General features: G+C 32.2%; 1 protein-coding gene across 4 annotated transcripts in view; it reads right to left on the reverse strand.

The window, feature by feature from the left end:
• Positions 1 to 259: 259 nt before the first annotated feature.
• Positions 260 to 13,779, reverse strand: part of LOC108905951 (A disintegrin and metalloproteinase with thrombospondin motifs 16) — a 165,288-nt gene continuing 151,768 nt past the window's right edge. For 3 of the 4 annotated variants that reach the window (XM_018709035.1, XM_018709037.1, XM_018709036.1), the window contains exons 10-16: positions 11,742 to 11,868; positions 10,866 to 11,030; positions 9,478 to 9,604; positions 9,114 to 9,218; positions 8,947 to 9,056; positions 4,716 to 5,281; positions 260 to 802 (exon numbers count right to left, since the gene is read on the reverse strand). In XM_018709035.1, the coding sequence (XP_018564551.1) occupies positions 4,720 to 5,281; positions 8,947 to 9,056; positions 9,114 to 9,218; positions 9,478 to 9,604; positions 10,866 to 11,030; positions 11,742 to 11,868 (1,196 nt within the window). In that variant the 3' untranslated portion in view covers positions 260 to 802; positions 4,716 to 4,719. The remainder of the gene's footprint in view (positions 803 to 4,715; positions 5,282 to 8,946; positions 9,057 to 9,113; positions 9,219 to 9,477; positions 9,605 to 10,865; positions 11,031 to 11,741; positions 11,869 to 13,779) is intronic. The other variant, XM_018709038.2, reaches the window with a different exon arrangement.

Raw genomic sequence — 13,779 nt, forward strand, 5'->3', positions numbered from 1 at the left:
AAGTGGGGCGATACAGAGTCGGCCTATGTTTCGCGTAATAATTCTTGATTAATTTTCTGGAACACATCACATTAGACCAAGGTCAATCTATTACCTCCTTGACCGAACGCACTTATTTCAGAAAAACTTATTTTCAAGGTAGTTCTAAATTGTGTCTTGGTATTTAAAAACGAGAATAGTTCTTAGAGATGCCTTATTCATATTTTAAACTTGGATATGTGTTATCCGAGTATTGAAGGTTGGAGAAATGAAACATGAATCTTATTATAAAAAAGATCCTAGAAGGCATTTAATTGTCTTTTAATTGTATCAAATATACACTATATTTTTACAATTTTTAAACTAACAAAAACAAACAGTACAATTTTCGACTTACCATAATATTTTAGGAACTTAACTAATTAAACTTGAGATTGTTACAAAAGAACATCTTAATCACTAAAATGTAATAAATTGCACTCTCTCTTTGCAAGTATAAACAACATTCATAATTTCGTATTAAACGAAGAATTTTTAAAATCCCTCGTTTAACCGTAAAACGATCGTAGAATAATTTATCAAATTATTGGCAGTATGTCTTAACAAAATATATACACTACTAAAGAACAAAAAGGCAAAAGAACTAAATCTAATATTAATTTAATATCCTTAAATGTCCGTTTCGCACTTATCACTCTGTGTTGTCCAATTCTGTACATAAAATTGTAATCGTAATCACCACTGTTACATCACAACCACTGTCATTTGTCTCTTGCATGGCTACCTCTGTTGTAGCTTTGTAACAATTGCTCCTGTCATTCAGCTGCAAAAAAACAAGTCCCATCATTAATTTTTCCTAAAATTTCCACAAATTTGCTTTTTTTTTAATAAATATAGCTTGCTGAAATAGTTATTAATAGTTATAGCTACTACTGATTGACAAATTGACAATAATCAAATTCAAAAAACAAATTTGTAGCTTCATTTTTGTTAGTGGAAAGTTTATAAAGTATTTGTTATACAGGGTAGACATTTTCTTAAATCTAAAGAACATGTTCCATGCATTTTATGTTTGTAGATGTAGGTGATGAGGGTAGTAGTTTTTCTTTGGAGATAGGAGATGTTTTTAAAAATGCTGCTGTAGATGAAACTTGCATTAATAGAAGAACAAAAAAGATCATGCATTTCAGTTCAACATGAAGACAGTGTGAATGCTATTTAGTCACCAAGGTATTTTAGTAGAAATGCTACAAAGGAAAGAACGATTCTTTCAGAAACTTGTCACTAAATAATAAAATTAAAACGTTTTTCAAGTTAACAGATATTCGAAAAAAAACATTTTCGTATTATCCTGATTGCAAAAAATGCGGTTGAGTTTAACATAATTACAGTATGCTACAAGTCAGTAAGGTCAAAACAGAGAAGAATCTACTCCTTTTCAAGATGGTTCAAGGTCATATTTTTTAGTTACTGATTTGTGTTATATTGAGACATATAGCTACGTGTAGAAAGTTAAAGTACATTGTATTATTAATTCAGTAGCGCAAGAAAAAAAAAATAAACCAAATAGTAGTGGTGCGTTACATTCCAACATTTTGTTTCAATATTTCTAAACAATTTTGTAAAACGCAGCACTGTTTTTTTACGCATAATTTAATTAGATTGTCTATTACTTACGACATAAAACTTAAGAATTTCCAAAAGGTTTAATATTTCACCGATTTTACACTTTAACATACTGTAATCACTGATTCTTTCAGTAATCCTTGCAATTTGTATTACAGAAAAAATTAAATCGGTTTATAAAGTTAAATAGATTCAGTTTGTAAAAAAGACTGTATTTTACACATTATAATATTATTAAACAGACTGAAATGTCTTTTCTAAAATATCTGTAGGTATTCAAGTTGGGTAGCAAATATAAAAACTTACTTAAAAACAAACACTTTCTCTAGTTTTTCTCATTTTAAAATTTCTGAGGCGTGCAACTATCATTAATTTAAAGACTCTTAACTAAGGTGTTACAGTACTACGGGTTGAATATGTAAAGACTTTTCACTTTAACAAGATTATTTGCTTACTAAATGACGCACAAATACAATCAAAATACATTTCGAATTTTTGTTTATCCTCAGAAGGGCTATGACATACATAGCCCTCATAAACGTTTATAAGTCACGTGATCCCTGAGATTATGCAATCCAACATTGCACGATTTTACTGGTAACGAAAAGTCCCCAAATCTTGGCATCGCCAATTTAATGATTAGTTTACAATGAATAGTAACAAACTGTTACGTCTGCACTCGAAATAACGCGCTCGCTGATTGATTGAATAGTATTTCGTGAAAAATAACACCAACCACAATCGGTGAAACAAAACGTTGTGTTTTATGGTAATGTAACCTTAATCTTACTATTTTAATAATTTTTAGATGGCCAACATGAAGGAAATAACATTACATGTAAACAAAACATCTCCAAATAATCTCCGATAAATTACTAATAGTATTGCTGAATACTTTGCTTCTTTAATTATAACTTCTAATATTTATAACACAACAAGCGATATGTATACCAATACTAGACACTTTTACATATTCTTCTGACAACGTACATATTTTAATTAGACAATTAAAACCTACAACGACCATTTGATCTGATTTCAAACTCGCTTTTTGTATCAAAGACTGTGCTAGAGTTCCCTCAAACCTCAAGAGTTCCACGGGGTACTCTTCTTGGACCTTTGATGTTTGCACTTTATATTAATAACATTGTTTCTGTTCTGAACGTTTTTTATGTGTTATATGCTGATGGCATGAAGATATTTGCCCCATAAATAGTGACTTTGGCTGAATTAAATTTAAATTTAATAAACTTTTGGTGTACTGTTGTGGGTACACATGTCTGCAAGTGACCCATTTTAAGTATCGCATTAAGAGCGCCAGCTTGACACCGGACCGGTATAACAGTTGCAAGCGACAAAGAACAGAGACGGGACATACACACTATGGTTCCCGGAAAAGGGCCACGGCAGATTGGCGCCAGGGACTCTAGATACATGTACCTGCGAGCGACCCCACAAGAGAGTAAATAGTTTAGAATTACAATCTAATGGGTTTATCCTTCGACGACCTGACTTGGTTGAAGATTTAGGGGCATCATCGAAGTTTGACGGGCGAAATATGTATTCGTGACGTCATTTAGTGCGAAGTAATTTGCAGCGTTAAAGAAATTAATTTTTTACCACTGTTGTTGGTAGGTAACAGACTACAAATTTATGTAGTTCTAAAAATATATATTTCCATGCAAGTTGACTATTGTATAAAATAAGTTTATGATAGTATTATGCGTTTTTCTCTATGCTACTGATAGGCTATTGGCTATATCCATAAAAACAGGGTTAAAAGGAACTATAACTAAAGCAATTTTATTGCATGAATCGTTCAAAGTGTCATTTTAGATTGAAAAAACGCGGAATGCTATTAAATTAGAGGGTGAAAATTGGAGATAGGGGTGAAAGTGCACCCCTTTCAGTTTTTTAATTGTAGCTCGAAAACGAAGCAAAATTTCGCTATAGTTCGTAGGAAAAATTATTTAGAGAATTGAATTTCCCATCGAAATGGCCTATTTAAAAAAATTAAAAGGAAACTTTTCTGCAAAAAATCGTTAATAAACAAATTGAAAAAAATAAAAAAATCTGTTTATAACCTCAAATAATGTTTTAGGTAATACAAATTTTAAATTCAAAATATCAATTTTTGAGGTCTATACATATAGAGTAAAAGTCAGAACTATACCGAAATTTTGCTTCGTTCTCGTGCTATATTTAAAAAACTGCAAAAGTACATTTTCACCCCTATCTTCAATTTCAACCCTCTAATTTAATAGCACCCCACGGTTTTTTCATTTTTAATGACCCTTCGACCAAGTCATGTGATGAAAATCGTTGAACGTCTTTTTTCCTTCCTTTTTTGCAAAAAATGTAAAAAGTAAAAAATAAGATTTTTTGTTTTATTTTACTTTTATTTCTCTAATTTTTTTCCAGTACAAATAGGCAAAGAAAATTGCTGTACAAAAAAACTAGATGAGATTCCCTTCGAAATGATGCGTTTTCAAAAGTTTTTGGACTAATATTGACCGAGTTATAACTGGTCAAACTTAAATATTTTTTAGATTTACGTCGTTTTGACATAAATTAGTCAAAAAAATTTAAAAAAATAAAAAAATCTAATTTTTTGCTTTTTTTAAATTGTTTATGAACGAATTTTTGCATAAAATTTTTCTTTTAAATTTTTTAAAAAGGTCATTTCGATGGGAAATTCAATTCTCTACAAAATTTTTCCTATGAACTATACCGAAATTTTACTTCGTTTTCGAGCTACAATTAAAAAACTGAAAAAAGTAAAAAAAACAGTCGATTTTTTTGTTCTTTTTTTCAAATTGTTTATAAACGATTTTTTTTGCATCAAATTTTCCATTTAAATTTTATAAATAAGCTATTTCCAAAGAATTCCATAAATGAGAAAAACCAAGAAAATATTAATTTTCAAGTAAATAGCTATTATTAACGCCACTACTTAGATTGAGAAATTGATGTGATTAATTCGAATATCAGGAAAAAAAAATTAATACACCTTTCGATGGCACATTTTAACACAATGCGACAAACTCGTTACTACCTGCGCATGCACAATGATCTGGGAAAGAAACATGACTTTATTTTTAACGTCTTACCCTATCAAACTCCCCCTTTTACAAGTGTCTGTCTAATATCACTACCGTCCGAATAGTAACTGGAATCGTTGTAAGACCGCTTTAAATAGTTATTATTAACGTTATCGCTGTCGTTTACATTATAGAGATTCGGCGTGGTTTTCCCAAAATTTCCAAAGTCGTAAGGACTTTTAGTGGTTTGTCTCCTGATACTATAGTAATTCCCTACGTAACGATTAGTGGTGCTTGTGTAAGGACTGTTTACTTGGACGGTGTTAGTCGACGAGGCGATCAGTGTCGTGGAGGGTTTGCCGAAATTTTTGAAATCGTAGGGAGATTTGGTGGTCGTAATGGCGACCAAATTTAGGGGTCTGTAGGTAAATTTAGTGGTGAGGACGGGAACTTGAGGGGCAGTTCTGGTGGAGGCAGAAAATTCGGGATTGTAGACGTTAGGGTACTGATTGTTCTGGACGTCATAGTTTATGTTCTGGTAGGGACTGTAAGGGTTGTACTGTACTGGTGTGGTGTCGAAATGGTAAGGGTGTGCTGGGTTTTGAGTTACTACATCTTCTTCGTCGTCGTGGAACCTGTTTTAAGTGTAAAACCTGCTTTATTATGTGTATTTACATGTGTCAGCGTGTTGTTATGTCCGGCTGAAGGTTTGCGGTCTATGCGGAGAGATTCAGAATTTATTCAAAAAAAAAATAGTGTATGCAGTGGCAAAACTGGAGTCATAATTATTGGACACAACTTAACTGAGCGACTGCACCTCAAACTCACAAAAAACTAAAGTTTTTATGATTTGTTTTAAGTTTGTATAACATGGTGTTCTCTAGTACTCACAATCAGTAATGTATCTAAATCAGTTGTTTATTGAATTTCTTTAGTAACAGACTTTAATTAATTAGTACAGTCGTACATATGAGGGTGGTCCCAGAAGTACCCGGCCTGACCTAAAGATGGCGGTAGTTGTTTGAAAAATATCACTGTATTAGAAAGTACACAATCTATAAAGCTATAATGTTAATAGATTGTGTACTTTCTAATACAGTGATATTTTTCAAACAACTACCGCCATCTCTAGGTCAGGCCGGGTACTTCTGGGACCACCCTCGTATAATAGTCTAGTGTAGTTTAGTGTTTTTTAAAATTGCACAAGGATGCAGCAAGAGTGATAAACAGAGCAGCTACATAACTTACCATTTGTAACATTAAAGTAGGTACAACGTAATTTCAGTTTAAATTAAAAAAACTTCTTGAATCGATTTCTTATCAAAAAATAAACCTAGTATGATAGCCTATAGTTTTTGTCTTGTGAGGCTTCGTTTTTGAGATACAGGATGTTTTATTACGAATCAAGTTTAGAAATTTCAGTTCCATGTTTTTTTCTTGAATGAAAGTAACTATATTTCTGAACACTATATCAGAAAACAAAAAAAAAATAAGTAAAGTTAAATTTTGAAAGTAACTATTTGCAAATTTTGTGTTGTTAAGTTTAGAAACTGTACTTTGTCATGTTTTTTGTAAGTATGGAGACTACGTTTTTATTTATTACTGTGCTATTGCTCGGTAGATATGAATTCTTGACTTAATTCAATCTACCAGTTTTCCAGTGGTCTTTCAAAAATTGATAATAGTGACATGTTTTCTTCAATTTTTCTTTGGTTTATCATGTTTAGATGAGTTGTACGCTCATCTAATAATTAACTTCGAATAAGTTCTGAATAAATTCTTTTCACACAGCCAGACAAACTTTCAGCCAGATTTTAAGTATGCCTTACATTGTGTGTCTCAAAACTGATGCAACTAAAGGTGTATTGGACCAAAACCTTTTGAGGTCCAGTATCTTTGAATTAAACAGAGTGTGTATATACAGGGTGGGCATGAGAAAGTAAAATAACTCCCTTTTTACTCATAATACAGAGAAAAGGTTTATATAAATGTTGTACAGAATCAAACTTAAAGGACAAAATTAATTTGAAACACACAGGGCGATGAGTAAGAACGGGACATGCCAAATATTACATTTTTTTAAATGGGACACCCTGTATATTTTTAAATATATGGATTTCTGAGCAAATTCTATATATGGCAATATAAACAGTTTAACATTTTAGTGTGGGGTTTTCAAGTAATGTAGAAAATTCTTCGAATTTTGGAAAAAACATGAGCTCGAAGAAGTATTAACTTTCAACTGCTAACACTTGGAGCAAAAATATTTAACAGAGTTATAGGCAAAGACTCCTATATAAGCTAATATCGATATTTTATACAGGGCAATTTTTATACGATCATTTTAAGAAAGTTCAAACTTGAGTTTTTAAAATATAGCATTTCTGGAAAAACCTAATTTTTATTATTTTCGGTCGCACGAAATGGCTTTGGAAAAAACTGTCACATTGTGTCAGCTTGTCAGTTCATAATTTATCATTCTATTTTGAGTTAATTTTATTAATTAATATTTATTTGTGGTATTCTANAGTATGCCTTACATACAGTGTGTCTCAAAACTGATGTAACTAGAGGTGTATTGGACCAAAACCTTTTGAGGTCCAGTATCCTTGGATTAAACAGAATGTGTATATACAGGGTGGGCCATTAGTGTGAGAAAGTAAAATAACTCCCTTGTTATTCATAATACTGAAAAAAGGCTTGTATAAAAGTTGTACAGAATCAAAAATCCTAAAGGACAAAATTAATTTGAAACACACAGGGCGATTAGTAAAAACGGGACAAGCTAAATGTTACATTTTTTAAATGGAACACCCTGTATATTTTTAAATATATGGATTTCTGAGAAAATTCTATAAATAGCCATATTAACAGTTTAACATTTTAGTGCGGGGTTGCCAATTTATGTAGAAAATTCTTCGATTTTGGAAAAAACATGACTTCGAAGAAGTTGTATTAACTTTCAACAGCTAACACTTGGAGCAAAAATATTTGACAGAGTTATATATGTTAGGCAGACTCGTATATTAGCTAATATCGATATTTTATACAGGGCATTTTTTATAATACGATCATTTTAAGAAAGTTCAAACTTGAGTTTTTAAGATATAACATTTCCGGAAAAACCTAATTTTTATTATTTTTGATCGCACGAAATGGCTTTGGAAAAAACTGTCACATTGTGTCAGCTTGTCAGTTCATAATTTATCATTCTATTTTGAGTTAATTTTATTAATTAATATTTATTTGTGGTATTCTATAAAATAATAAAAATTAAGTTTTTTCAGAAATGTTGCTATATCTTAAAAACTAACAATTTTGGATATAGAACATGCTTAATAAAAGTTGAAGTGGATCGATATGTGAACAAAATAGAACAATAAAATACAGGGTGTTCCATTTGGAAAATTTTAAAAAATAAGTTTAAACTTTCTGAAAATGATCGTATTATAAAAAATACCCTGTATAAAACATCGATATTAGCTAATATAGGAGCCTTTGTCTAACATTTGCCTATAACTTTATCAAATATTTTTACTCCAAGTGTTAGTAATTGAAAGTTAATACAAATTCTTCGAGATCATGTATTTTCCAAAATTCGAAGAATTTTCTACATAACTTGACAACCCCGCACTAAAACGATAAACTGTTTATATTGCCATATATAGAAATTTCCCGGAAATCCATATGTTTAAAAATATACAGGGTATTCCATTTAAAAAGTATCATATTTGGAGTGTCCCGCTTTTACTCATCACCCTCTATGTATCAAATTAATTTTGTAGTATAGGTTTCTTGATCCTGTATAATTTTTATATAAACTTGTTTTCTGTATTATGGGTAACAAGGGAGGTATTTTACTTTCTCACACTAATGGTCCACCCTGTATATTTAGATTTATATGAAAAAGCAAAGTGTATAGTATTTAGTCCTGATTCTGTGGGTACTGCGAGTGAATCACTTGGGGGAAGATATTATTACCTTACCGTAATCCAAATCCCACAAAGATCGCATCTTATAAACAGTTATACTATTCTTGCTGTTTGTGGGTCTTGTTTTTACGATTTTTTGGAAGGTTTTGGGTTCTGGGGACCATCCCGAAGAAAATTTCTTTCAAGACGTCCTGTAAGAGACTAAACAGGCATCACCGGATTTAGAAATGCAAACAGAAAAATCGAATGGAACAAAATTATCATCAAAAAAATATTTTTGATTTTTTTCCCAAACGTACTCTTACATCAATTTTGAGACGCACATCTGCTAGCACAAAGCTTATCGCTAACACAAACAAGTTACTTACAACGGCCTCCCTTGATTTGAATTGCCCGGCCGGACATAAGACGGCGAATTTTGCGTGTAGTCTGGAATGATGTTCTCGTGTTCCGCCACACACTTTCCATTCATACAATACTGAAAACAGAAACAGTCATAAGCGTTGCATTTATGTGACAATCAATACTAATCTACCTGACCGTCCCCACACGGCGATCCCTCGGCTGCGGGCCTGTAAGCTACACAGTAGCCACTCCCCGAATCGAAGCAGAAGAGCTGCGCGCACACCCTGTCATCTTTCTGCAATCGTAAACATTGGAAATCTTAAATAAATGTTCATTCTCAATTTACATTAATAAAGTATAATAATCTCGTTCTTCAGTTCATCTCACAAGTATATACAACAAAATGTCGTGTTTATATTGGGTTGAGGTTTCTAATAGTGTAAAAGTCGAATTTGTAAAAGAAATCGAGTTACTGCTGCAGTACTGGGTATTTTTATTACACGTTTCATTCACTTTTGCATGATGATGGCTTAAAATAAAAACAATTAACTTACAAAACATGCGCTCGTTCCTCTATCTCTTCGGCACTGAGCGTCTAAGGTTAATAATTTTCCTGGTAAAACTCTAGGAAGATTCTCATCCTCATGGGGGGTGTTATAGAGGCAAGTGGCTGTATCCCCACTAAAAAAAGTTGGAAAAAATTTTACACATGTTCAATAATCATAATAGTATAAATATAATAAATTTGACATGTTTAACAAGTGTTAAGGATTGTTCCAGTTTATTATTTATTAATAACAGTTCTTGTCACGTTGTCAGTTGAAACTTTTTGATGTTTCAAGAGACATTCTTCTTCCGAGGAAACTAATAATTGAAGCTAAACCCTTCTGTTGCTATTTCTATTTTCACCATACCACCCAGGATGACGAAAGAGGAAATCTTTAGCTCCCTGGAAACTGTCGACGTCGCCCCCAAGAAGTCGTAGAAGTAAAAACCAAGGTAGCACATGTATTACAAACTACCGAATTTATAAATCTGACTAGAAATTAAGTCCAGGCCATCAAATAACTGCGGAAAAATGATCTATCATCTGAGGAACAATAGAATCTATGGCTGAGGTAGAGGATCTACTATAGGAATTGGTGTATAAGAAAAATATCTATCTATATAGATTCTGATCAAGGAAGTTGAGAAGAAGTATGCGATTCGAGCCTCTAATATTCATAAGAAACTACATACATATCTGACTCCAGAACATATCAAGGTTATTGCTCCACAAAGCTCCACAAACTAAACATATCACCCCGACTAATAGTGAGGCTATTGGATTAGATACAAAATTAAAGACCAAGTGGGAAAGACAGATCAACATGTCGTTAAAAACACTGGAAATTGTATTAACAAGATCAATGGATTGGAACTAGATCTGGATGACGTCCTAGTGAAATGTGACGTGACGTAACTGTCGTAAAAAGTGCTCACAAAGAAGCATTTAAAGAGCTATATAGAAGACCAACAAAGAAGATAACTTTAGTAAAGTTTTGTGCACCAAATTGACTTTCTTTTCCTTTAGGAATCAGTTTTATGAACAAACTGAAAGAACAGCCATGGGCTCACCATTATCTTCAGCTACATGGAGATCTTCTAGAACAAGATTCTGGAGGCAGCAACTCCAAAGACGAAGAGAAGAAGTGTAACCCATTGGCAACTGTTACAGAAGCCTGCATACCAATACAAATTAATTGCTCTCCAATACAAATTGTTCTGCATCAACTGAAGCTGTTTTAAAGATTGTTATGTTAATTTTCGTTGATCTCTATTCTAACTGAAACTATTAACAAGTAAATTTCAATCCAATCCTTAAAAAATGGTTGATCGTCTTTATATCTATTTTTGTTATTTGTTTTACTTGTTTTCCATCATAAAGTTTTGAATGGCTTACTTCAAGAAGTGGTGGAAGCTGGATACACTGCAAGGCGACCATCTGAAACCCCTTTCTGTATGTCTCAGATCGGACATGATGTACCCATCGGTCCATTGACATTTTTCAGCTCCTGGTCCTCCTAAATACGATGGTGGAGGACTGCCATCATGAACTGCACCTAATCTAAAGCAGACTAACGTTTAACAATTGTTTGGCCAGAGTTTCCTTTGTTTGTAACGTTGCTTCCTGTTTATTTTTTTAAAAATACTCTGCTTTGACAAATAATCCCAATTATAGGGCAGAACCTAAAACCATTAGGGCAAAGGGAATGTTATAGGGCAAAGTAATATCAAAACAATATACATATGTTGTATTACTGTATAAAAATAGCAGTAATGTTAAATCATCCATATTAAATATACTTTACAAATCTTCAGGTCTAAACGAGAGATACAACTTAAGAAATTTCACCATTTATTCTTTTCATTGACAGATCTTTTTAAAGTATAATACAGGTGAATAGTTTGAAGTAATGCGCATATAAACGAACATTAGAAAATTTCACAAATATCATTAATGAACTGATTGAATAATAGCGAGATAAGTACTGAACCTTGAGGTACTCCAAAAGTAACAAGAATTGCAGTAGATGTACAACTTTTGAACAAACTTCTTTTGCAAATCTAAATGCCCTTCTTAGCAAAGGAAACAACCATAAATGAGGTTAAATTACACAGAGTGTCCATATTTCAGTGACACATTTAATTTCGTCTTTATAACATTATAGTAATCGTTACTTATGCTTAAAAATTATTGTATTTATTTTAAGCATACAAAGAAGCAACTGTATCAAAGAAAGGAAGCATTACGTCTACTTTCTATATATTTTCTTACAAATGGCCGACTTCGTGGGCTGCTACGATGATGCCGCTGAAGCCACCGGTGTCTTCGATGATGGCGACTGAGTTGACTTTCTCCAGTCTCTTGTTCACGACGCACGCTCCCCCAACATAGGCGAACCCTAGCAATTATTGTTTGTAATGAATAAATGTGTTCTACCTGGTCACAGAGCCCTTCACCATCTAAAAGTCTAGACCTCCACCACCGAGGAACGCTTTACTAGGCAAAAATAAGTCGTTAAAGGCTAAATAATGCGTATTATATTACGGTAGTTAGCGCGTATTATACTATGCTAGTTAGCGCGTATTATACTATGCTAGTTAGCGCGTATTATACTATGCTAGTTAGCGCGTATTATACTATGCTAGTGAGCGCGTATTATACGACGCTAGTTAGTGCGTATTATACTGCGCTAGTTAGTGCGTATTATACTACGCCGATTAATGCGTATTATACTAAAATTGTTAGTCGGAAAAATTTGCAAATAAATGTATGTTTCAGTGTAATGAAACAATTAAATATTAATAATGTAGTAGCAAAATATTTAATTCAATTAAGTAAGATGTGGAATTAATTTTTGTAATTTTAGATTTATTTGACAGTTCGTTGTGAATTTGAACTATAGACAAAAAATTCCAAGGTACCAAAATTAAAAAATGAACTGAATAAATGTACTTCTAAAAATTACACAAAAACTAAATTAAGTTAATAATAAAAATGTTAACTAATGAAATTAGGACGCCCTGTATATATGGGCGAATATAGACTCACGTCCTGTATATACCTTATCTACACACATTCTAAGTGAATTAGTTATTTTAATTAGTAGAAATTTTTATTAGTAGCCATTAGTATTGCAAACCTTACCAACTATTACGTTGTTATTATGTCTGACGTTTTTGTGAAGATCATTACAATACACTAGTAAATATAACACTGAAAATGATGGTGCAATTACATGGGTAAGTAGAGAGATAAATTTAAATAGGTGGGTGTAACGTGAGAAGTACAGGGTGTTCCGTTTAAGAGGGATTTTTCCGGAGCTCTGGTAATATCGATGCTGGCAATACAAAAAAACGTTTTAAGTATAACTTTTATTTAAAACAATTTTTGTATTGTCTGTATTCTCAGAACCATGAAAGAAACCTCCTTAAATGGGACACCCTGTATAAGATTATGTTAATAGCTAATAAACTTTTGCCAGTTTTGCTGTTTCCTTAGATGTCAAATATTTTTTTAGGTTTGTTTCTGCAGAAGTTTGTGACTGTCAGGAGCATGCGCAATTTGAATTTAGCGTTCGTAGTAGAGTCAATTGCAAATCACAGCATATGTAATATTATTGGTCACCTTGGATGGAGGTCAGGACCGTAATAAGAATTTTTGAAGTAGAAAAGCGTATTAAAACAGATAATAATCGTTATAAACATTTCATTTAAAATTTTAAGCATTGATTATAGTTTTATTACTTGCTATTTGTTAGTGGCAATGTATTATGATGTAAATTTAAATTATAGAGCTTCAGAACCATTTTAAGATAATATATTACTTGTATGATGTTTCCGTTAATGAGATTCTCAAATAAAGGGTCCTAATCTCACCAATGACATATAGACCAAGGCGAATCTGCCGAAATATCCCTCTTCTTGGATGTCAGAGGGGGCAAGCTAATTTTTGCTGGAATACCTTCAGTACAACTCGCATAATAAAAGTGTAGATTCCTAGATCTGGGCGAGGTCCGGAACTTTTTTAAAATTGCAAAAATGTTTAAAAAATTTAAAAAAATACCTATTTTATCTGAGTATATTACTTATATCTTGGAACCTATGCATGGAAGAATATTGAGGGGGAAAAAGTTTTAGAATTGAATTTTGTACAATATACTGTAAGTTAAAAATATTTAAATTTATTACCGATGTTGCAAAATAGCAATAATTGATAAAAAAAGGCAAAAAATCAAGTTTTTTGGATACATTTTAAAAGATTTTAATTGCGAGGGCATTCTAATTTTGGTAAAAAAACTTTATAGTAAATA

Source organism: Anoplophora glabripennis, unplaced genomic scaffold (genome assembly GCF_000390285.2).
Source record: "Anoplophora glabripennis isolate ALB-LARVAE unplaced genomic scaffold, Agla_2.0 scaffold265, whole genome shotgun sequence".
In the NCBI taxonomy this organism is placed as follows: domain Eukaryota; kingdom Metazoa; phylum Arthropoda; class Insecta; order Coleoptera; family Cerambycidae; genus Anoplophora; species Anoplophora glabripennis.